At 30.3% G+C, this 27446-nt stretch overlaps 1 protein-coding gene across 1 annotated transcript; it reads left to right on the top strand.

Moving 5' to 3' along the window:
• The first annotated feature begins 377 nt into the window (after nt 1–377).
• On the top strand, nt 378–16348 carry LOC118073491 (homeobox protein Hmx). Its single transcript, XM_035094012.1, has 3 exons — nt 378–1017; nt 11585–11898; nt 15244–16348. Exons 1-3 carry the CDS (start codon nt 461–463, stop codon nt 16032–16034), a joined length of 1662 nt encoding a protein of 553 aa, XP_034949903.1. The 5' UTR covers nt 378–460; the 3' UTR covers nt 16035–16348.
• The last annotated feature ends 11098 nt before the right edge of the window (nt 16349–27446 follow it).

Consider the following 27446-nt stretch of genomic DNA (forward strand, 5'->3'; position numbering starts at 1 on the left):
TTGTTCGAGTATCGCTTACGAATGAACCGCGATCGAGCGATCGACCGCTTGAATCGCGACCATCGTCGTCATCACCGTCGTCGTCTAGACTTAGTAACCTGAGTCTTTTGTGCTGCTCGGTGAAAATAATACTTTCTATTTAAATCGAAACTTGCTTTCACACTAAAAATATATCTAGTGCTTTTGACTGAAAATTAAACCATGAATTTTCATCAAAAATTATTTACTTCAAGTACAAATAAACGGAGTTTCAAGTGGAATTATTCAAGTGATTCACATTATCAATCGAGTATTCAATGATTTTGCTAAATAACTCGAGTTGTTGTTGACAAATAAAAGTTATAACAAAACGGAGACGTGTATTTTATTTCCGACGGTTGCAGCTGAAAGGCTGGAAATCACGAAGAAGCAAGAGGAATTGAACGAGCGGGTGGAGATTGAGGCGACGGAGGAGGAGGACATGTCGGCTGAGACCGAAATTGAGGTGTCCGTCGTCTCGGAGGAAGATCTTGAAGCTTCAAGAAGCAGCTCCACACCCGCAGAGATGTTACTTCAAGAGAAAAGTAAACATGGCTGTGGTTTAGGCAGCCATCCATTTAGTTTTGACGGTAGTAAAGCTGCACTTAGACCCGCTTGTAATGCTCAATATACATCATTCAGCATATCCAGCATTTTGGGACGTTCTGAATCACCGTCGGCAGATGCCACCGCAGCAGTTTCCATTGTGCGAACGTCCGACGCTGAAAGAGCATCTCCACCAGCTGCTACTACTTCACAAAAGCTCGTAGCTTCTTGCGGATCTTCCCCGTCGGAGAGGATACTCTCGCCAACGTCATTAATATTAACTGGAGGACACAGTAGGTCTGCGAGTCAAGCAACTGAAGCTCGAAGTAATCCTACAACCGGGTTATCATGGAGTTCTAGTGCTACTAGTCCACCTAGTTTTCCGTCTTCTGGTGATCCGACCAATCCTCTTATGGGACATCAAGCATCAGCAAATCTCGCTATGTTATCAAGGTAATTTACACTTTATCTTAATATTTACTTTACTTTCAAGCAATAGATACATTTCATTCAATGTAGATTTAAAAATACAAATCAAACGAAAGGGTTGATATTTTTATGCATATTATAGTAATGTTCTTAGAGACTAAATATAGCATTTCTACGTCGTATTTATTATATAAGTTAATAAGTCATTCAAAAGCGATTACACAAGTTTTATTGCAACATGAGAAAACATGTAGATAATAATTCGAATTTTATACCCACTAATATGTAATTATTTTTATTATTTTAAGTAGAGTAGATATAAAAATTTATTCATAGAAATTCATAAGCCTGACTTGAGATCAGATACTTTGAAATTGTAAACTTCTTCCGGTCCAAAAAAATATTTTTCTAAAGTTAATAAGAATTTTATCAGATATACTTAAAGAATAATATTGAAAGAATGTATTTAATAATTGAAAATACATCAAGATAAGTACTGTAAGCCGGAAAAATCCACATACCAATAATCTAGAATGCGATTAAAACGTATTGGTTAACGCACCAGCAGACAACCGTAATGGAAATCTTTGATGGGTTTCACCTTTAAATCCAAAAACATACCTTTTTCCGGTGAAAAAGAGAAAAGATCGACTATCATTAGTTTGTCGACCGAGCTAAATTATCTGGCGTGTGATCTACGCGTGGGCGCGTGTGCGAGATGGATCGAGATATCCTACATCATACGATACATAGAATAAAAAGAGAGGGCGTGCAAAAACGGGATGGAGATGATGACGCGTGCGGTAAGGATTATATTATGTGGGAATGGACCGAGGGTCCGAACTGGGTAATGGGCCTATTAGGCTGTCTCATTTAATAACAACCAAAGTAACAACCACCCTCTTAGATTACTTACGCTTTTTGCGTGGGGAGTTGACGAAGTACCTGATACATTTATCTTCCAGAGGAAAAAAAGAGAGAAAGTTATGATGTTTGCCACTATAGGGGATAATGTCTGGAAGAGTAAAATGGGGTTTGAGATGATTTTATCAGATTTACTCCCCAATGGACACCCTCGCAAACCCTTACCTCCTAGCATTCTCAACTCCGATGGCTCAAATTGCTTGTTTTCCACCCGTTTACCATTTGATTAAGTTCTTCTATGCCTGTGCTGTGATTATACACTCTACCTTTTATTTAGGGCACACTTCTAGCCTTTGTTGAATTATTTTAAATTATAATCATTGAGTTTCATTCTCTTTTACATTTGTTTTAACGAGATGACGCTTCAACAAAATTTTTTTAAAATTCAAATTATTTAGCCTTTTTGCTTCAGATTATTCCACCCTTAACTAACCTATCATTTTCACCATTTATATTTTAAATAAATAATTAATTTGTTGATGAACAAAAGGTAGATTTAGGTGAAAATAAGAATAATAAAATTGAAATTAATCAAAAGAGTGATAACATCAAGGAAAATTTTCAAGTCAAGTGAAAAAATACTTAAACACTTTAAAACCGTAAAAAAAAATTGAGTATGAGGGAAATCAATTACCAAAAGACGTGCATAATGGATAGGTCCGAGTAGAACGCTTCCATCGTCGAGGTTAAGGAGTCTTAAGACTCCCCAGAGTACTTTCCCCGCATTATACGTATACCCGGACGTTCTCTATCCACCAATCTGTCCATTTGTTTCAACAGAACCTTTACATCCTTCGTAAGGAAGGAAGTATGCAAGTTCTCGAGTTTATTTATTATTCAATACAACGTTACTAAGTTTCTTCAATGTATATATGCTAACTCTAATATAAGTTAATAACTTTTCAAAATAAAACAAAAAAAAGAAATTTTCTGCAAATCACCATTAAAAACTTTTGATGAGAATCAGCTTAAAAAATTGATTTAGATAAAAGTTTTCCGGGTTGCATGAATTTTTAATTACTTTAACAAGTGATTGCTCACCAATAGAAGCTATTATAGTTAACAGCACAAGAATAAAAAATGAGAATACATGGGTGTAGAAGATTGGTTATTAATCAGACATTATTTAGATAGAAATCAAAGAGATATAGTAATCCAGTACTGCCAGGCAACTTGATGAATGATGAGCATCGAGAAGCCTATCAAATTGCTAACAAAATTGCACATAATCCATGCTAGAATTTCTCACGTTAATTACAACTATGCCCACAAATAGATTCATTAATTAGTATTGCATTGTACGGATAATACACAGCTTGAATAAAAATTAAATCTATTTAAATTCAATTCATCAGAATCAATTTCAATTTAAAAAATTCATCTCTCTTCGAATTCTTATTTCCATTATGCTAGTAGTTAGAATAGCTAATTTCATTGTTGAAGAGCAAATTATTCCTAAATAATTCGGTACTAATTGGATCATTAAAATTAAACCTTCTTCTCTATTATCCGAACTTGAATACCAAGACATAGGATTTGTCTTAATTTATTGAACTCCTCAAGATTTATAGCATTCAATACACAAAAAGCTATCACAGAAAATCATATAAAAAATTGACTCTTCGCTTACATTGTTGATTCAATAAAGAATTAGTAAATTGAGTAATCAATTGCTTATTTTCAAATTTTTTTAGCAAAATCAATAATTAGTTTAGCTAATCTTCTTTGAGATCAAGTACAAAATAATATATCAATTTGAATAATATTTTGAAAAATATCTACTCTAAAAATTGTAGTTATTCCATGATAAAGTTAGACTTTTACATAGAAACAGATTTTATTCAATTCAGAAAAAATATGACTTAATATGACTTTATATGAAAAATAAATGAACTGTATTCTATTCACTAACTCTTCGTTCATAATTTGTACAGTTGAGCTCTTGCAAAGCCCTTCAATTTTTAATTTTTTAATTTTTCTCCAGCACTTGTTTTCTATTTACCATTATTTGAGTTAAAATCAATATTCATTGTCAGGATAGTTGTTAGGATATAAACAATTTACATTATTAAATAAAATAATTAATAACACAATCCAACGGTTTGATTAAAAATAAAAGCTCATGAAAAAAGCTGGCTGTTGTATATCCAAGTTGTGTGATAACATTTAAATATTATTTATACATTTATATACATTTAGGATAAAGTTGATACAAAAATTGATTGAAAAATATAAAGTTTACTGCAAAGTTTGAAAACCCATTATCAAATTTATTGGAAATATCTAGAGTAGAAATAATAAAAAATTATTTATCAAATATAATTTTTTGAATTGAATCTCAAAACCTCCATTAAAAAGTAGAAATAATAAATTACAGATTGTTTTATGAAAAAAGATATTTTAGAGAAATAAAATGTAAACTTTTATTGAAATATATTGTTAAAGAGAGTATCTATATAAATAGTCGGATACTATGTGTTAGAATGAACAATAGACTTCACATTGGGAATAATCCGACGATAGTCGTCATCAAAAGTATAGGAATAAATCCCCAACTTGGCCCTCAACAACGATCGCACTACGAAGCCAACCAGTGGATTAACTGGTGCACTTCCAAAGCCAATAACTCATTGTTGAGTCATCCAATAGCACTTCATGCTCTACTACCTGAGAACATATTGCAATAGACTTAACATCGATTAAAGGCATTGAAAAAAAATGACTTTATGTAATGATTAAGTAATAAGATTTAATTATTATTATTTTTATTGAGTTAGATCGTAATGGAAGCAAAGATAACTAAAAACTTTATTTGAGGTTTCTTTTTTTTTTATTTTTTGTTTCATGCTTGTGTCTTAGTTCTCCCCAACCAGCTTAATGGCTATAGCACAGCTACCGGACTTTGCGAAGTACTCTCGCGATTGAGGAGGAAATCACAAAAAAAGACTCAAGAAAAAAGATCAAAGCTTAGCAAAGGGGAAGATCATGACAAACGGTCGAGCTAATAATTGATCAAGCAACTTTTTGGTTAGATGGATCATTGTACAATAAAAATCGTTGCTTATGTTATATACTGAAGAATTATTTTTTTTCATCATTTATAGTACAGAAGATCAAAAGCTACTTCTTGAAAAAACATGTCTGGCAATTTTACTGATGAGATATAAAAATACAACATCAAACAAAAATACATTTCCTTATTAAGATGATCGTTCATATTTCAAAATAATGTATAAACTCTGAATATGTGAATATCATTAATTCATTAAAATAAATTTTCCATCCTTTTAAACACCGAATTATTGCCATTTAATGCCTTCTATCTTTGTAATTAGTCAATGCTTCTTTGACGTTAATAAATAATCAGTAGTTTCATATAAATACTGTTTTCAAATATCAAATAAAACAGTCGTATGTGAATTGTTTGCTCTAAATTTAAGAGTTTTGAAATTTATAAATGATTAATGATAATCTTTATTGACGTCAATAATAATTGAGTCAACTAAAGTACGTAAATCTATTGAATGAATGCACACACATGTATAAAGACGCTTTTTCATTATTCAATATGGCTTCATTTATATATTTTACTGCTGTTCTTCTTCATGGGTTTGACGATAAATTTACTCAAATTAGTCCAGTGAAATTTCTTTGATCAATTACCCTCCTATCATGTCAATATACTTTTCTGCATATGTATCAAGTTCTCCAAGTTGCAAAAGATATCTTAGTATATTAGTTGTATAGATTGATACTAGGTAAGGATTTAGTTACGTATATTTCTGATGGAGAGATAAGAATAAAAAATATTTAATCAATTCAGATCAAATATTTTAACAATCTAGTGGTGAAGTGAAACGTATTGCAAACATTTGAGTAATGGCACTGATGAAAAAATCACTTGAACAACGTAAGGTTACTGAAGCACAAAAATCGGAGCAGAAAAGATCGATTAGAAGTTATAGCCATTTAAAAAGCCCTACTGAAAACTTTTCGGCCATGTTGAATCTTCAATACTGGAAATAAAGAACAACTTGAGCTATGTCTAACTGTATTTCATGCTGAATTTCATCTACGATATTTTTATTTTTTATAAAGTCAAGTCTTTTGTTCAACTTTACATTTACAGGGATAAATTGTGAAGCTATTTTTCGATTTTTTATTATAATTTTATAAGTATTCAACAGATGATAAAAAAATAGATCTTTCTTTTATTGTTGTTAATACTCGGTTATAAACAATAAAAAAAGGGCTGATAAATTAAAGAATTTTACTTGAAGCTGAATAATTAATTTTGAATTTTATTAATTTACTGTAAATAAAAAATCACTTAATTCTAAAATCAAAATATAAAGCTTTATGAAATATACAACAATTATAAAAATATCTTTAAATAACAATATCATTAGTTTATATCTATTGAAAGTTGGTTAAGAGTGATTTTTAAGCGTGTGTTGAAAAACCTTGCAGTATTGTAAATGAAATTTTCATTCCATATTTTCATTAGGATATTTTGAGTCTACGAACATAGAGACATTGTTCTATTGAATTTTATTTTGGAATTATTTTTACTAATCAAAAAATCTACATCTACGAATTGAAATTTCTAGAATATGTAAAGAATTGAATTATCAAACAGTTAATTAAAAAATTCAAAGTTAATAATTTAAAATTTATTTTTATTATTCACTAGAATATATAGCGCATATACAGTGCACGTCGATGATTGTATGAGAATTATAATATTTTAACCAATAAGGAAAAAGTCACTCACTTTTCGATATATTTCAATTATTAGCTCACTTTATATGTCCATGTAAATATTTAAATAAGGAGATTTATGTCATTCTTTTATTCAATTCTATTTATATAAAGAAAGATTAAATTACAACTACAGAGTTGTTACTTTAGCTGATTACAATTAAAATTTATTTATTTACTGAAAAGTTTTTGTAGGAAAATTCTTGAAAACAAATAACAACATTTTGTATAAATAACTCATAATCAAACTTTATTAATTGTTAAAAAACAAGTGAATATATTAGAGTAAGTATTCCAGTAAATATATCAGTAATTGATGAAAAAATCGAGAATAAGTAAATGTAAATCTCATTGTAAAAAGTACAATTTATATTTCAGTGGTAACGCAACATAAACCTTAGCTCGCGTGATGATCCAAGGATTGCGACAAAATCCCAAGAACCCTCAACGAAAGCCCTAGAAAGGCAGGGTGTAGAATTAGGGCTGGCAAAGGAACACGCCAAGAAAAGAGAAGGGAATTGAGAAAGAAAAGAACGAAGAATGTTGAGCGCACTTCTGTACCTGCTTCCCAAGAGTTCTTGGCTGCTTACAAACAGACGCTTGTCAGATTTCCTTTATCTCTCCTGAGGCATCTGAAGCGCATGCCAAAGCCGTTCTCTCTTTCCTCCTTATTTTCCATTCTATTTATCTTCTTGCTTAACATCTTCAACCCCTCCTACTTCTCAACTACTCTCATAATACACTCCTCATCTCACTCACGAAGAATAGCGACCCTCAAAGCTTTTAATTTGTCTCCTGGCCTAGTGTGTCTTGTCGTCATTCACGGTTCTTCCATCCCGAATAATCGTTTTCTTTACTTGCTGGCGTCAGGACTCACCCCTGAACTAATAATCAGACAAACAACACAACAATGAAGAGAAAAAAAGCGTCAAAACGAGATCACATCGCGACGAAAGACGTGCTGCAGGTAGTGGAAAAGTAGCTGGGGTCTAGACCACTTTCTATACTCAAGTAGCTCTCTGAAGAGGGATAGTCAGGAAAAAAATAGGGCTCTTGTAAGACTTCTGAAGCCTCTACACACACCTCGTGCAGTCGACGATCCTACCTACTTACCTAATATCTACATTTTCCTAGCAATCGTCACTCTCAATCATCGGATATGTCTAAAAATGTTTCCTCTAACGATAAATACTTGTGTTATTATTATCTCAGACAATTAAAGGATGATAGACTTTTTAACGTGACAGTTATTTCTCTATCAACCTAGTTTCAGTTTTAACTGATCAATAACTTTCTTTAGATAAAGAAAAAATAAACTTACTTTAAAATCTTCGGCTGAATATAACAATATATTTTTCTTCATGTTTTGTAGTGAAAGTTTCCTAACTAATTCAAAATCTGCTACTCATATTGGTTGATCAAAAAAAATATCTATCAATGTTTTCATGGTATACTTTTTAGCAATTGTTCATCAAATGAATTTGCTATAAAACTAAGAGCTTTAATTTATGATGACATTTTATTATTAACTTCCCAGTTAGAAGTTATTGCAATGGGTCCGATTTTGCGAATACCAAATTTTGACAAATCTCCTCGTTTCAAGGTTCCCAGAGTCGAATACAATAGTTTTCAAGTAGACGTCTGTGTGTGTATGTCCGTATGTGCGTTTGAAATCATTTTTTGTCTCGATTATCTCAAGAACAAAAAATGATATCAACGTAGGTCCTATTGCACTCGATAGGTAATTATGCAATTTAGAACTGATTAGATTTTCAGCGAAATTGGTTCAGCCATTTTTGATGCAGAATCAAAAAACTGAAAAAAAAAGTAAACTAGCTAAATCTTACCATTCTTTCCACTGAGAAGTTAGTTGTGTGGACGTTTCGGGTTGCACTCAGACCGTTGTAGCGCACTGATATTTTACTGAATGATACCTTTGTTCATCAAAAAAATATTCATTCAGTTGTTGTAAAAATATTTGTAAAATCTATTCTATTATAGATAACGTTTATAAAAAATATTTAAAAAATTATGCTTCAATGCATAACATCATTTTGAATATAACAATTTATTTAAAAACTAAACAATGTAGTGTAAAGGATTTTCATCAAAAATTCTAGCTTAAATATAACATGTATTGTTTTATATAAAACAAAGCTTAGTATCGAATCAATCCTATCAAAAGTTTTTTCCTATGAACTAATGGAAATTAATAATATTGTAACCAGTCTATCTTATAAAGAAACAACCATTCAATTATCATCTCAATACATGAATTTTAACATACCTTTAATTGTAAAAATATTTCCATTTATTTTGGGACATTTCAAAAATAAAAAAATTCAAGAAATACCAACTAATTTAAAATTAAAACAATATCACTGTTGAATAAATACTCTGTAACATTATCTCAAAGGATTTCTAAAATTTATAGCTTTCATGAATATTACATTCTGATATTCTTTACAAGCTTCTATAATTTTATTGTTCCAATTCAGCACATAAATTTGTTTGATTTCAATAATATATCCCATTACATATAACAATATATTTTAATTTAACTTCATAGAGTATTATCTTATTAAATTCTCTAGTACATTTATTTTTTATTAAATAAACAATTATTAAAGATTGAAAAGTATCATCTTCACCGGTTGTTTTGCTTCTCTTTCTCAAAAAGATAATTCTATCCTCTATTATTTATGCTCACATATTGGGGATTTGATGAAAATCTAAACATTTTAGAAATCAATCCAATATTTTAGTCATTTTATTCAAACTCAACTTAACAGTGAACTTATTTTTTGGAATATTTTTGTTTAATAATTTATGTTTCCTTTAAACTCCTTTAATCCGCAAGACATTGAATCGAATTTTTTACTTGAAATATTTGAATTTAATCCTATTGGTTTTATCACTAAAATCCAATGGAGAGGAAAAATAATAGTACAAGTATATTAATATAGAATGATAAAACTAAATTCCACATGTGATTTATGAATAATAAACTCCAAAACTCTAACTCAAGGAAATTACGTCAAAATAATTTCGGGTTAAACGTTGATGTGTACATAATGGTTAAAGGTTTAGATGAGTCTACGCTTGTTACTATACTGAACATTGTTTCGTATACAAGTACACATAACCACGTAGCGAGATAATAGCCTATGGTCGGGTCAATAGCGATACGCGATAGCGCGAGACAGCAATGCTTCGTTTTCGATCGATCCTCCATGTACCTACCGCAGCGAATTCCATCATTTACCTGAAATTGTACGCTCGTTTATCCCACAAACGAGAAATGCAACGCGAGAGGAAATATAACTGGATACTTTGTTAACGGTTCGTTGCATCTGCTATTGGAGATTGGTTAGACACGCCAAATATTTAATCGACCACACCATGCGCTTTAGTTACAAATTATCGTGCATTGATGTCTGCCAACCAAGTACATTCAAATAAATTTATCAATCGATTAAAGTTTTATCTAATTCCAAATAAAAAGCTAATAAAACATTTGAAAAATTTATTCTGTTCATTTTTCAATGGAACTTCATTCAATTTATCTTCGATCAACGCACTATTTGATAATACTAATAAACCGATGATTTTTATTCGCTACTATTTCAATGATTTAATGCCGTTTAAAAATAGATATTATAAGGGAGGTTTTTAAAAATTTTTTTTAAATATAAAGATTATCAATTTCAAATAATGATGATGAAAGTAAATAAGTTTGTAAAATTTTTGTAAAAGAAATAATAATCTTCATGAACTTCTTTTGGAAAATTAAAAATTAAACACTATTGTATTTCGCTTGAACATTTTTTTATTTATATTCTTACCATCCCGTTAGGAAGTTATTGTAACTGGGTCGACTGGTGAAATTTGAATTGTTATAATATCTTTACGTTTCAAAATATTTGCAAGCATACTGATCAATTTTAGGAATGATGTGTGTGCGTACGTACACATATACGGATGTCAGCATTTTTTTCGTTTTCGATGTCTCAAGAATCGATCAAGATATCAACTTCAACCACAATTTATTCGGAAGATATTATTCTAAAGAAGATCTGAGTGAAATTTGAACAAATTCGGTCGAAGCGTTTTTTATACCAAAAAACTAATAATCAATAGATGAAAGATGAACTATTTAAAATACATTTAAGCGGAAGAATAACAATTTCATCCGAAAATTAAGTCGATATTGACTAGACATTATTGTTCACAAACATATATGACTTTCATTAATTACGCATTGTTGAAAGCAATATAAATTTGTTATAAACAATTAAAATCGTATTAATGAATTAACTGATGCGTGTATCGCACCGATTTGAATTTTTTCGGCAAAATAATATTATTACTGATGAGATGTGACTTTTAACAATTACACATTATTTATAACAATTTTAAATCGTTATAAGCAATTAATCAATTTGTTAGAAACAATTAAATAATGTTATTTATGATGAGATATGACTTTTAATAATTACGCGTTGTTATAAAGAATTTATGAATTTCTTATAAACAATTAATAATGGGAAGTTAGTTTTGTGAATACAGACAAAGTGTGCTCAGACCTATTTTCAATTCCATGATTTTGATTTTTGTAAAATAATTATAAATAAATCCTTTTTTCAGTGCATGTGTTATTTTTTCGAAAATCTTATTAAATAGTAATAATTGATCCAATCAATGCCAGTGCACTATTCATTTTCTTTGTAACTTTCTATAACTCAAACGTATTTTTTTGAAAGCTAATTATTTTGTAAATAATTTTATTTAATTGTTACAATCTTGAACTGAGTTTATTTATCGAATAATATACTATGTATTATTTTCATGAAAAAGCAATAAATAAGAGATTGAAAGTAATAAATGAACAATTAATCCTTTTCAGGCTGGGATTAGTTTCATCATTAATCGAAAGGTATCCAATTGGGGTTGGAGGTGTCTTTTTTCCATCAACACTTCAACACCTTCAACAACAGCATCACTCAAGACTTGCGGCTGTTGCAAGTTCAGCATTAAGCAATGCTGGCCAATCAGATGCTAGTGAATCAGATGGAATACGTGGGGTTTTACCTGGTAACGGAGGCTGGCCGTTTCCATGGAGGCCGACACATGGTCTGCAGAGTCTTGAACATCCATCAAGTGATGTCGTTGGATCACACAGTCGTGTGAGTCCTCCTTCAGGATCCTATCTGAAACGAGGTAAATTTTGTTTCATTTATTATCATTCTTCTTGCACAGGAGATGTTTTAATCAACAACTAATCCGATTAGTTATATAAATAAATATGAAAATTTGCATGAAAAGATTTTTGTATAGAGTACTGGAAAATGTATGATGAATAAAGTTTCCTAGAAATAAAATAAAGTAATGCTTATTATCTAAAAAAATACAGGATAGTTTTATATTATTTGTTTGGAGTAAACTTTCTATGTAGAAGTATCTCCAACCACTAGCTATGAGGAAATTAAAAAACATAATGATAATTGGCTGAATCTAAAAATGATAAGCCATTTGTTAATGGGTTTTTTATTTTCTAAAGTTTTAATATTCTAATGAAAATAAATTAAAAAATTATTTAAAAATATCTAACAACTGAATCGATTTTTTCTTCTATCAACAAAACATTTTAATCAATATGAAATAGGATTACACTATCAATATTGTTTAATTTTAAAAAAATATTATTTTGGAATTCATACCTACGACTTTTGGTTTTGCTTTAATATTTATAAGAATGTCTACTAAATAATAAATATTTTTTTAGAAATTAAAAAAAATTTCAATCTATTTTTCAAGTATTATAATTGATTGAACTATTCAAAATAAAACTCTGAGCTTAATTTTATCCATTTCTTTTAGTAAAATTTATAATGATTAAAAAAAAACAATTTATAACGAAACAATAAAAAGATATGCTTTTCATTTAATTAAATGAACCGCTCTGTTTTGGAATGACAAATTTTACTGACACGTGTTCTAAGTCAATATTTTGTCAACATATGTAACCTCCATAAACTTGATAAAAATCTATTATAATCAGCACACGATGAGTTTATATACAAGCAATTAAACCCATTTTTCAACATGCTATATAATATGCCTTCCTGATGATTATATTTCATAATCAGTAGTGGATCTGTGACTCTATTAACAGTAATATGACTCACATTACTAAATTACTATTCTTAACCAAAAGCTAAAAAATAGTAAAATACTAATACAGTAATTAAAAAATATTTTAAAGGTCTCCAAACATTACAAGGTTAGTTCAATTGAATTTTTATCAGCGTAATCGGTGCTGTCACAAGTAATAAACCACTAATTTAGACCATCAGAAGACCCACCAGGTCATGACCATCTGGTGTTCCCCTTCACCTATCCCTAAAATTGACTCATCTCATTCATTCGTTACCCAGATAACATCAAATTAATACCATCAAACAATAAAATATCTAAAAGTCTGTTCTTTGCTTAAAATGAAATTTGAATTGGTTAACCCTTGTTCGAACTCTAGGGGCTTGCTAAAATATAAATCTGTGTGGGTGAAAAGACAATGAAGAGAATTGTAAAATATGAAAACTATTATAATACAGACATTATATGGTTTCTCTACTTTTTATTAAGTAGCGGGTAAAATACATTTACACTTTTTTTTCAATTTTTTGTTTTTATTGTTGTTTTAGCTGAAAATTATAAATATAATTTCAGGCTTTTTTGAAACTAATATCAAATTTAAAAACAAGTAATATATATTAACATATACATATGTATATTAACATAGTAACAATAAATGTTCACAAACTGAGAGAAGAGTTGACATTTAGACCATTGTTGAAATAATTTTAATTTTTTACGAATATTATTTTAAAAAATAATTTTAAATTTGAAAATTATACATGCATAAAACTTGTCAATGAATTTATTATTAACTACATAAATATTTGTCAAAAATTATTAAACATAATTTGTTAGTTTCAATTGATGCGTCTTTATTTCAGCTAAATTTTTCAAATAAAATTCAATAAAAGTAAAGATCAAAAATTTTCATTAAAAAAGGTTTTTTGATTAAAAAAGTTCATTTCCTTTCTTTTGTATAAAACTTATGATAATCACAAGCGTGTAAATAAAAAAAAAAGATTAAAATTAATGCTATCAAATAACAATAACGAAGTCTGGTTTTAGTTCAAAATGTAATTCGAATTCTTTAACCTTTCAAACTCTGTAGGTCTACTGAAATGTAAATCTGCGTTGGCGAAAAGACAATGAGGGGAATTTCGAGAAAGGATATCACAACGAATATAATACGAGTTCTCCGCGGCTTTTTCAGTTTCTAGTGTGCCAGAGCGTCAGGGGATAGAAAGGTATGAGGTTGGTTTCCTCACAACCGCGACGTGGCCAGCGGGAGGGTGTGATTAAAATTTCGAGGGGTATATTCGTGGTATTCACGAACTCTCGGTGTCTCGGTTGCTTTATCTGTGTCCGCGGTTGTTATGCGTGTAAGGCCGAAACGCTTGGAATTGACGATGGAGTGAGAGGGTTCGGAGGGAAGCAATGGAAGAACCAGAGTTGGGGTTCACAAGGGATAAGAGAGGAATGTTGAACAGAGACAGAGACATTAGAGACGATATACGAGAGGGAGTACGCGCCCATGCACGACTGTACTTGTATATGGCTTCCATGGCTTCCGCTACGACAAACCAACGTCGATCGCCTTATTCTTGTCGATCGTTTTGCTATTGCCACCTTTAGTATAAAGTGTGCTTATGAAGCTACTTTCTCTGTTTATAGCAATTTTCCCCTGTCAACATTTGTCTTACACGTTTTCAATGCTTAAGTGTTGAGCGACAATTTAATCATCATGATAACAAATAAATTATAAAAAGTATTGAACTTTCATTAATTCTCAGCACGTTATTTTCTTATCATCTCATTCTTATGTCTAAATAACTCTATTTTTTATTATTATTTCAATAATGTTTTCACAGCTAAAAATATGTTTATTAAAAATAACGTTAATTTTAGTAATGTACAATTATTTTTATAATGTATGTTTAAAACTTGTCTTTTCAAAACATTCATTAGAATAACTGATTTATTTATTCATTTGCATCTGTTACACCACATTAAACTGTTGTGTGCTTCATACGTATTTTTATTTTTTAAATTCAACCAATTAGAATATGAAATATGAAGAGACGTGGTAAAAGTATTTCTAACGTTTTTGCCTCCTCTCATGAGTACTTGAAATAAATACATTATTTTCTTATAATTTTGATGTTAACATCATAATGATATACATTGAAAATTTAATATGTATATCAAAATTACTCCTTTTTCTGAACATAATTTTTACTACTTAATAATAAGGATTTTTAATAACTGATAAATTAATTAATATTATATTAGCTTCATACAGTAAATAAGAAAATTTATTCAATGAAAAAGCATTTTGGATAGAATGATAGAATCAAATCTTAAACTCTGAAGCAAAAAAAATTCGAATACAATGGATATAATGAATAAATAATGAACTTCAATTTCCAGAAGACCTGGATGATGACAACCCATCAGACGACAGACTACATCGAGGTGGACGAAGTCCTTCAACAGGTGACGAAGTTCATGAAGACTTAGGCGATGATGACGGTATTGATGGTGATGATGGTGAATCTCCTGGATCAGGTGGTCACCATGGGTCATCTACAAGTGGTAGTGGTAATCAAGGAGTGCAAGTCAACGTGAATGGTCAAGACTCAAATGTGAAACGTAAAAAGAAAACTCGTACAGTGTTTTCACGCTCTCAAGTGTTCCAATTAGAAACAACATTTGAAATGAAACGGTATCTCTCATCATCAGAACGAGCGTCATTAGCAGCATCACTTCGATTAACAGAAACGCAGGTTAAAATTTGGTTTCAAAATCGTCGCAACAAATGGAAACGTCAACTTGCAGCTGAAATTGAAGCGTCTAGCATGGCGCACGCGGCACAGCGGCTGGTACGCGTGCCGATTCTTTATCACGAAGCAAGTGGGACAGGGAATACGGTAGTGGCAACGTCAGTTGGAAGTGGAGTATCAGTACCACCACCAAGTGGGACAGCATCACTTGCTGCGTCAACAGGACCACATTCTGTGGGTGTTGCGGTTGGAGTTGGAACCTCTTGTGCTCCGTGCACAACAGCACCTCCAATCTTCTACTCTCCGCATCATCAACATCACCACCATCATCATCCACCGCACGTCCAAGCCCATAGTCTTTTACCTCATCAAGTGCACCCACAACCGCCGCCTCCACCACCGCCACCGCCTAATTCTCAAGCTCAGTCTTCACAATAACCTTACGTTTTACCCCTACGCTCTGGACTCGACGTCCGCTATTCGAGGTTCCTCGCTGCACCGTGATAATCACGACGATACTCTTTATTGTAATATTAATAATGGTGATGATAATTATATTGATAAGTATTGTAAAGAAGAGTTTTATTGCGGACTTCACTTGACATCCAACGCACCGCTTACATCAACGATTCGTACTTGCCCGATTGTCCTAATATTATTATTGATATCGACGAATAAACGACGATGCTACGTGTCAATATACGCGAATATTTGCATTACTTTTTTTTCCTCTTGAATGTCTTTTTTTTCATTTTAACCGCAGAAAAAACAGTTTTTATTATCAAATTTGCTACAATAATTGTGTCCAAATTTATTTTCCATGTTTAACATACGAGAAAAAATATGGCAGCATGCAAAAAAATAATCGAAATAAAAAAAATATAAATGTAAATAAAATACATTGTGATATTGTTTCTGCTATTTATAGAATAATAATAAATTTTATGAACATACAAAGTCATTTATTTATTTTAAAATATTTATAATAATAATAATAAATCAATAGTGTATATATGCATCGTATTGAAACAAAATGTTTAATGATCGAATAATTATCAGATTTTCATGTATTTTATGCAGAGAAGAGATACCTAGAAATGAAAAAAGTGCAGCAGAACAAATGATCATGATGTTTAAATATGATGGTTATACTGTGTGTATTTTAAAGACTGTTTTTTTCTGTATAAAAACATAGATGATAGAAAACAATTATTGAGAGTCATTGTTCGTAGTGTAGCTAAAAAATTTACTGCTTGAGTGCACGGGCGGAAGCGGTTAGGAGTTTTATAAGTGAGTGAACATTATGATGATGTGTACGTCGTTGTTCTCCAGGGTTTTTAACTCTGTTTTCGTCGGTGTTTATCACTCACCACGATGGAAACCACAAGGGAGCATATCCGGGTGACAATACGAAACGACTCACATTTGAGTAAAGCAACTAGCAAGGCAACCTAAGAATGTGCACTTCAATCATCGTTTCCATATATATCTCGTCGTCGTACACCATCGCACCTTTGCTCTTTGGTCTCTGATCTCTGAACGAGAGTTGTCTTTCATCTGTTTTCCTTTTCTTCCAATATTTCTTTTTCCCTCGATCTCTTTACTTCTCTATTTCTTTCTCCTACATGGCATTATATTCTCTCTTCTTCTTTTGAACAGCCACATAACTTCTTGGAGGCCGTTGGGAGTTGTTGGTCGACAAGAATTACACTGTACCTATACCTTTTCTCTACTTGTATATGTTTACCCCTTTTTACAAATCCTCACTCCCTTAATGCTTTCGAACCTCTGCAAAATTGCAGCGGCTTTCATTTTTATCACTCGAATGCTTTTTCGTTTACATTGACTCATTTCCGCATATACCAATCCAACTTTCGAGAAAGTTAAATTGATGAAACAGCTTTCATTAGTCTTCCCTTTTGTTATTTTAACTTTCAACTCCACAGAAAAAATAATACACCGAACATGAGAATGACAACTAGTTTCTTTTTTTTTTTAAATTATACAAAAAAGTTTTACTACTATCAGAACATGTTTTGCTACCATTTTGCTACCAATAATTGTTTTAGTGTACGACTGAAATAAAAATTTCCTTACGACAAAGACACGTTTTGCTGTAGAGGATATATCTATACTTACTGTGAAGTTATGTAACTTCGAGTTATTAATTTTGAAAATGAATTATTTTAGGGCATAATAAAATAGAAATCAGTTTTATATCATCTAAAATGGTATGATTCTTCCAGGATCATATTACCGTAATAATATGAATCGTTTATCAACTTCTGAAATTCCACAACAAAACTACTGTTTTCTGGTAGTATTGTAACTTTTTTTTTTAGTGTACGTACTTTGAAAATATTTTCGCATTTTAACTTTAAATAAATTATACATAGATTAATTACAAACAATGATACATTCATTAAGCAATGATATTTCATATTCTTTCCATTTATAAAATTCTGTAATTGGAAAATTTCTAAAACACAAAACAACAAATTTGTACATTTTTTATAATCTACATTAATTTTATTTAAACATTAATTAGAAAATTTTTTATAACACATTATATTTCAGTGTAAAAAGTGTACATAATATATAATTCAAGGAACATATCTTTTTAAGTAAATAAAATATGTCTCTTTGTAAAATTATACATTTTTTGAACGCCTCTTACTTTATCATATCCATTATCTCGTCAAGCTCATCGACTCGAAGAGAAATGGACATCATTCAAGGATCACATATTAAAGAGAACGAGATAAAAGGAAAGAAAAACGTCTAGGTATCAAGTTTGCAACGGATCGAAAGTTTGCCGGTCACATTATTGTCACCCCGGCAATCTGGAGTCGAATTGCGGGTCTTTACTATTACTGTTGTCGACGTACTCTACATCTCCGCCCTTTTCCTAACGCGTGTATCGTGCCCCGGAGTAATTTAACGCGTAAAGGGGATGACAATGGACTCGAGAGAATATATAGTGTGCCCCCGCAGTGTGTTAGCACCCCCTCAGTATACACCCGTGTAATGATCGTGTTACGTATGTGTTTGTTAAATCTCCCTGGTCAAAGAAAAATTGCCTAATAACGTGACGACTTTCCTTAAGAAATAATCCAAATAAAAAGCCACCCATTAAGTACTATGGGTGTTACCTCAAATTTCCATTACATTTCAATGCTTTTTTAGAAAAGAAATTAATCCGATTTTTCCTTCACTCTGAGGGATAAAATAATTTTCAAAAAGACGAGAAAAGTAATTTAATAAAGAACTTATTTTCTAAGGATGATGGAAAAATCATAATTTGATGCTTTGACACAAATAAACGTATATAAAAGAACCTTAAGTAATGTGGACCAACTAGAAACATTACTATTAATTTATATCAGTTTTTTTTTTACAAAAGGTAAGTTAAAAAAAAGATATTTCAAAAGAGTTCAATAAATTTTTTAATGAAAAACATTTTATCATAAATAAATAATTGAACTGTTTTTCCTTACATCAATATAATGGTGTAATAATGTTTACCATGATCATGAAACTATGTCCCTTGTGATTGCAGGATATGCATAAATGTGTGTAGTGGAAATAACAGTGGCATTGAATACAATACTATTATAGACATGTAATTCAGTAAACGTTAGAGAATAGGTTTATATACTCAATTAAATAATAGTAAACCAAATGCATATTGATCTAGGGGAGCATAGATGTAGCAATTAGGTCAGGAATATTTTTGCAGCAAAATTGTAACGTTTCTTGTTATAGTGAGACACAAAGAAGATTAAAAGCAATTATGTAATAGAAATCAGCTAGAATAATAAAATTATCGAAGAATAATTCAATAAATTTAAAAGATGTAGCACTTAGTTTTGAGTAATTATTTAAAATTTTCTTACAAAAAATGACAGTATTTAATTTTTTTTATATCTATTTCACTAAGTTTCTTTTAATTTGTATAAACGCACCATCTGTATACTCATTCATTTTAATTCACAAAAAGAGTTGACGTTCTAGCCCATATTCAAATGATGTGCATTGTATCTGAACACTTCAAGGATTAAGTAATCAGATAACGATTTTTATATTGTAACATATCATAGATATTTTTAATTGGAAGTGGAATGAATAAGATGTATCTAATTAGTAATTTTTTTTTTCATCTTTTACTTTACAATACAAGTAAGTAGATATTACGAAAAGAAATAAAACTTTTTCCGAAACTGTTTTCTACCCCCAAAATCAATTTTTAGTTGTAAAATCACTGTATAAAAATGAAAAGCACCAGAATAATTACTAAAACATAAAACTAATGAAAGAGATAAATGCTAAAGTGCAAATTTAAAATCGACAAGCATAGTATGAACAAAGATTACTCCAATACTAAAATCGAATGTGTTCAGTAGATAGTATAATTTGAAACAGCTTTATGTAAGTGATAAAAAAAATTCAGTTCTCATTTGGAATTGATAAAAATTTTTATAACCACCCTAAGTTGGTTTTTGATAGCAAAAAGATTAATTCATATTTTACTGATGATAAAGGAAAAAAATATATCAACTATTTAATTTTTGTATTGTTTACTAGCTTATATCCGCAACTTCATCGACGTAAAATGATTGCAAACTTATTACAATCCATTAATGAACATAATAATATTTTTACTAGAATAGCCCATATTTACCTTCCCCCTTATTAAAAATTATATTATTATCTCGAAAGTTCGACAATGTTGTAAAAATTTTTAAAAGCTTTAAAAACATCTAGAATTTTCTATAAAATTTTAAAATATTCAAGAATCTTTTGTAATTATCTCGAATTGTTAAAGAGAATCTGTATTTTCCTCAAAAATTTTTAAATTGTAAGAAAAATTTAGAATTTTTAAGATATTTTTAGAAAGTTTAAGAGAATCCTACAATTCCCGAGAAACTCTCGCCAATGACGTAATTTTTATTTTATGGTGTTTTAAAATTTTTTAAAATCTTATTGAAGTAACTTAAAGGTTAAAGGAAGTTGCAAAATGTGAATCCGTTAACAATTATACTCCAGTATATTATTCCAGAGTATATTCAGATTATTTCTCTTCTATCTTATTGCTAAAAGTTGTTTATATTGTTATTACCAATAGCAATTGTTATAAACAACAATTTTAAAAAAGTTACCTGTATCACTTCTGATATCCACCTCTGGAATTGTCTGCAAAGTTTCATCGGTATCGGTTCACACCGATCAGTCTGGACAGACAGACAGACAAACACAAATTCTAAAAACTGTCATTTCCGTTTCAACACTTCGCGAATAACCCTCTAAGTTTAGTTTTAAGTAATTTTCGTAAAATCACAGACTCACACTCGAATTTTCTTTATATAGATTCTCAACCACTATTAATTTCTCAATTGAGCTCTCATTAATCATTAATCAATCATAAAATATTTACTTAAAACAAAGGCATCATAGATGTTATCAGTTGAATAAACTATATATATAGCGTGTATTCGATAATAATAAAGTTGTTGTTTAAGTTGATGACAATTGGGTAATTATTAGCAGGCTTCGATGAAACAACAGCTGTTAGATGGTTAGAAGCGAAGGATCATGATAGAGAGACAGATGACGCCGGAGGTTTAAATGTATCGTGTCACGTTTGGACTACTCCTATATGTTACTGTATCTCTTTGTCCATTTCATCTAATTTACAGTCACACTCCATTATCGCGTGGTGATCGTTTCGTCGGCACGTAGTTACATGACTTGATAAAGAGGGTTGAGTCCTCAAAGACTCATCATTTAATACCGCACGCAGAATAATTACTCTAATGGAATAATTTTTTCGAAAAATCTATTGCTAAATATCCAGGGGGTTCAGAAGATATCTTGGTCGCTTTAATCGTGACCACGCACGTCGTTTACCTTGACACAAAGGGGAATTGAAAGCAGAGAGAACAACACAACAGGGTACATACATGTCTACCATTTCGTGCAGTCTCTCCCTGGGATCCGCGATGTGGCACTCCCCTGTTCGTTGGTAAAACGGAAGCGATGAAGAGAAGAGGAAAGAGCAAGGGAGAAAGTAAAAGAAAAAAAGATGGAAGAACGACGAACGAGTCAATGGGTATAAGCACTAAGCACGTAACTATGAAAGGAGTCGGGGGTTGCGAATCGTCGCTAGATTAAAAAGAGGCTCCCTTTTCACTTGCTCTTTTATCCCGCTCACTCTGCTCTCTTTCGCCCCACACGCACCATGTGCAGAAACAGCAGTCAGCAAACTCTCTCTGATGCTGCTCCTCGCGATATACCCTTTACGTCGTGTATACATTCGATATCTCGCGACCGTCTGCTACTGGAAAAGCAATTCGATCCGGTGTGCTCACCCTTTTTACTCTTCGCGAAACGCATACAGAAAAAGAGGGAACTGGTTATGATGTAAATCTCGTGCTTTATACCAAATCCATTGCATCCAGTACTCTGTGCTTCTATTTAAGCTCTATATCTTATTATGCTTTTATATTATTTTGACAGCATTATTTGCCATAATCGATTTCAATTAAACGGATACTTTTTTTTTCTTCTCGTATTCACAGGTGACGGTCGGGAAAATAATGCAGACTGTAATTTTTCATTCATCGTTTAAATGCTGGTGTTGTGAGTTTTCAGCAGAATGATTCTTTGTATTAATGTTTAAATTTTCTATGCCGTTTTTTTCAGTTGAGAGAAGAAATTAAAAATAGGATGTAATGATTAAAAATGAAGTCGATACATTTCTTTTTTTTTTTACTAAAATGTCAATAATTTGCACTTAAATATTATTTAAGTAGAAACAATTAATAACTATAGTTATTAAAGTGATTGATTTTTTATAGATCAAACATAAATAATGATTATTATAGAAAAGGTGATATTTCTATAGTTTTAAAAATCGATTAACTTTTACTTATTTGAATAAATTATTTGATTGTATTATAAAAGTTTTAAATTGAAAATACCTTTATATTGTGAATAAACTAAGTACCAACTAGGGAGATGACCAAATGATTTAAATTAGAGTAAAAATTACTCCAAAAGATAAGTAATTTTAATAATATTAATATACATATATATATTCATAACTAATTAAATTTAATTTTTCATAGAATAAGTTTCACTCAAATTCAATATTTTTTAAATCTTTTAACTTGCCTCTACTGTACCGTACATAATGAAAATAATTTTTACCTAATCAATTCTTAAGTATACCATTTTTTTTATTCAACTGTTTAATATTTAATCAAAACTGTAAACTTCAATTCGTTAGAAAAAGAAGACTAATTGTAATACTTCTTTAATTCTATTTAAAAAACTACCAACACAAAGATTTCTGCCACTTATCATTTTTCAAAACTTTGCCAACATTTACGACCAGAAAGGCAATCCGATTCAAAATCTATTTATCTTTTTTACTTTCCAAGAGCCTTACCCGGAGAGAAAGAGAGTACTGCTTAATACGTCCATGAACTATGATGGAAAAAGCCTATAGCAAAATACTATGCATGAGTATGTCTATAGATACCATCCAATTATATAATATAAACTAACAGACGTGTATGCACGTTTTTCAAACTTGAATTTACCTCTATCTTCTATTCATAACATAATTTCCACATTCTGGTTGAAGCCAAGGCTTTATTTATACTTGTATATTTTTTTTAACATATATCCACGATTATTTCCCAATATTACTCATGGCTTACCATTTTCTCTGTATCACTCTATCTTTATCTCTTTGTGTATATACACGAAGTTCGCAGTCAGATTATTACGCAGAGTGCTCGTACAACCGCTGGTGAATATATCCTTTTTAATATACCTTTCCCAACGCGTCAAAGTTTTATTCGTATCTTTTTCCTCCCTGTATCTCTTCATTTTTTTCTACTTTATATATTTTAATGTAAATATACTTTTTATAATACATCTAAATTCATCATTACATCAGTGAATAATTCTCTATTTTGAAATGTACTTTTTCATATCTATTGCTTTTGTCAAAAAGTTATTTGATTTTTTCTAATCATTCTTCTTTTTAGAAAATACTTTTAATAGAAAGTTAAAATGTGATTGAATTCTCTTCAACACATTTTTAAATTTTCTCTGCCGATTGTGGTTTCAGTTTTTTAAAGCTTACTTAGTGAATAGTACTTTCGAATGTACAATAAAATTTTCAAAATGATTTAATATCTTATACAAAAAAATTATTTTAATAAAAATATTGATATAAAAAAGTATATTTTAATTTATTCAGTCAATGGATTTATAAAAGATCAATGTATTTAATATTTATTTTATAAAATTTGATGTTAAACAAAATTTTTTCATGAGAGAAAAGGTTGAAAAAAGTATGTAATTGTTTTCACAAGGAATAATACTTTAAACAGACATACTTGATACTTGAAAGTGCATTACACACTTTTCATGCATTGAAATAAAACATAACGATTTGGAACAAATTTTCTTTACATGGAATATTGAATACTTTCACAGTGTTGAATTAACATAATCAACGAAGAAGGATGAAATATCATATATTGACCGTACATTTGAAATATCATTAAAATGGATTAACAGACTCGAGAGTAATAAATGTGATAGCATAATAGATACGACAAAGTACCTATTGTAAGGATCTACAATAATATAAAGCTAATCTCTAAATAAATGATTCGATCGAATGTTTCGAAATTAATTATCATGTTCTGTACTTCTACGTTTTAATTGAATAAATCATTTGTCTTCCATTAATAATTTTGTTTCATTCCTATTTCTAAAATATTTTAGTCAAATTTAATGCTTCATTTACGTTATCTAACGACAGTCATTGAATAATAATTGCTCAAAAAATACATTTCAAAATTCTTACAATTTCCGACACAAATAGAAAAGCCATGATGCATAGCAAAATAAATAAAATACCTAGACTAAAATTTCACTGTAGGATATTTGATATTTTTTGTTAATCTTGTTAGACTCTACCTTACTTCTTTTCACTCTTGAGTAGTTTTTTGAAAATACCAAAGCTTTTTATTGTCGAAAAATTTAACTTATCATTAAACTTTAAATCACTGAAATCGCTTTAAAAATATTTAATTATTCAACTTCAAGAATAAAATAATTATGTAAATAAACAAATACAGCAAAGATAACAATTAAATTCAAAAGCCACAAAATGTAGTATAAAATCTTTTTTTTCTCAAGAGATTAAAGTAATACAGAATAAGAATGTACAATGTAATGTTAAAAAGCTAAAAGAGAATAGCAGAGACTTTACATCAGTTTTTGCAACTACCACTGGGAATTGTCGATCCAATCGACGTTTATCCAAGCAGTAAGCAGTCGTGCAAAAGCCATGCATGTGCAGTGCGGGCACTAATGTGTGCTACACAAAAAGTAATGCGTCTAACCGATCACAATACCCAGTTTTTACATTATTCGGTGCTCAAACCATCATATCTACATGTCTTTTTCTTTAATAGAGTCCGGTACCAATAACGGGTGGGATATATACTCTTCGATGACCCCATGGTTCTGCGGATAATCGACTGAAAATAACCCCCAGAGACGAGGGCCCCTGGCTTTTACTCACTCACTCAAGTTTTCTCCCTCTTGTTGCACTGATCTATATAAAGCAAGAGTCGTCGGCTCACACAGTTCGTTGCATCTGTTACCCTAGGGCTGACGAATCATTCTGACGATTAGCGAGGAAGACTTATAAACGCGAAATGGAAAAATAAAGGAAAAATAAAAGAACTTTATATCTACACATCAGCTATATTACTTTGTCATTCATTTAATAGAGAATTAAACTATTTAGTATATATGAATTAAACACTTTGACACTCTATTTTCGTAAGAGGGCAATAGGAAGACTAATATCTTTTTTATCTTGATTACATTACAAAAGTTTTTCTTTTTCGAATGCAAAAAAGCATTTCCAGTAGGAAATGGCAAATAAAAGAATAATTTAATGATTCGTGGGATTTAAGATGGAGTTGAGGTTTACTCAGAAACCTTTGATTGAAATAAAGTTTGGTTAACATTTTTTTAAAAAGTTATTGAGGAATTAAAAAATTAAACTTTGGTAAATTTTAAATTATATTAATAAAATAGAACATGGAAAAGATTTTACGCAAAAAATTAATGTAGAATTTAAGATAAAAGTTATACTTATCCTTATAATCAAATGTGTAACTAAAAATTAAAGTTTTTATTTTTAAGAATGGTTTTTCATGTTTTCTATACCAAAGTTCAAAAAATTAACTTTCACATTTTAAGTATACTATTCTCTTAATATAAATAAGTGAAAATTATATAACTAATTACAGGAAAATCATCAGAACTTGGAGCATGAAAATTGAAAACCATTCAAATGCGTTATTATTTAACGTTAACATAAAAAATACTAAATTAAAAAATATTATAATGATTAAAATATTTATTAATCACGTGCTATTAATAAAAAAAAATCCTCATCAAGAAATATTTGTTTTAGATGCATTTTTCAGTTGAAAATTATTCAACAGTGTGCTTGTATATCATGGAAAATTTTCAAATTATTGAAAAAAGTAATAAAACGGTAGATATATTCGAAGAAAATAGCTAACAAAGAAGATTAATTATTGATTCCAGAAATTACAAAATATTTTTTAAGTAGGACCTATCTTGTAGGACTAATATGGAGATAAGCGCCTAATAAGAAGGCAATAGGATCCAGACCAACAGCTCAAAGATGAACATTGATTGAGGAGGGGGTAGAAGGTAAAAGGGTGGCTCGTGCAATTACAGATTTTGAGTGACAGATGCTCTCCCGCTAGTTGGAAGATTAAAACAAGTAATCAAAATCCCAGTAGCCACCCTGGATATGGATGGATGCACGCCTACTACTCAAAAAGTATCTCTTTCTCTTTTACTCTCTTCTATCGTAGTAAAGCTTTTCCTCTACTCTCACTTTCTTATCAGTGAAATAGTCCTCATTCATTCGCTTCAATTCACTGTAAAAGCATGAATCAAGATTGCGATTTCCTGCTATTTTACTCGAATCGATCTTTACTGCGATAAAAAATAAATTATCGGGATATGACATTTTAATGTTCACACTTTTTATCTTTAATTTTTCTATTAATTACTTCATTGACTTTCATTTAAAGTTTTTATCGCATTTAACTACTTAAAAAAACAACAAATCATTTGTAAATACTTGTTAATTAAATTTTAAATTTGTTAGTCTACTCTAGAAGCTAAAATCTTACCAGAAAAAATATATTCTTAAATATATAAAATGTTTGTACATTTTCATTTTGGTAAAAGTTTGATATAATTTTAAGATGACTTGGTGCTTTTATCACATGAAAAATGGGATAAAAACAGTACTAGTAAGCCGTAAAGGTAGTGTTATAGATGGTAGTCAAGAGTGTGAAGATCAAATATTTTCTAGCTCACGTCTTTTTATTTCTCATTGTCTTTTTATCTCGACGAGCGTCACGGAGTTGCGAGCTTTCACATCAACGTGATATACCGCACAAAACCCTACTTTCCTGAAATGGAAGGTGCGGACAGAAAGTACATTTTGAGACGACTCCCACCGGCTTCGAAGAAAAAGTATGGGTTAGAGAAGCAAAGATACACTCCAAGATATAGATGCTAGCCACACGCGGGACTCCGCAATACGGTTATAACATGAATATATTTCTCATCGTGAGATGAGAAAAGTTTTATACTCTTTTAGTACGAAGTAGAAGAATTTAGTATTCGATTTTGCTCCTTCAGAAATTTTACAAGACATTTTTATAAACTTCAACTTAATAAAACATTTAAATGGAATTTTCA

The sequence above is a fragment of the Chelonus insularis genome, unplaced genomic scaffold (genome assembly GCF_013357705.1).
Source record: "Chelonus insularis isolate UGA/USDA-ARS -01 unplaced genomic scaffold, ASM1335770v1 scaffold_303_pilon, whole genome shotgun sequence".
Classification (NCBI taxonomy): Eukaryota; Metazoa; Arthropoda; class Insecta; order Hymenoptera; family Braconidae; genus Chelonus; species Chelonus insularis.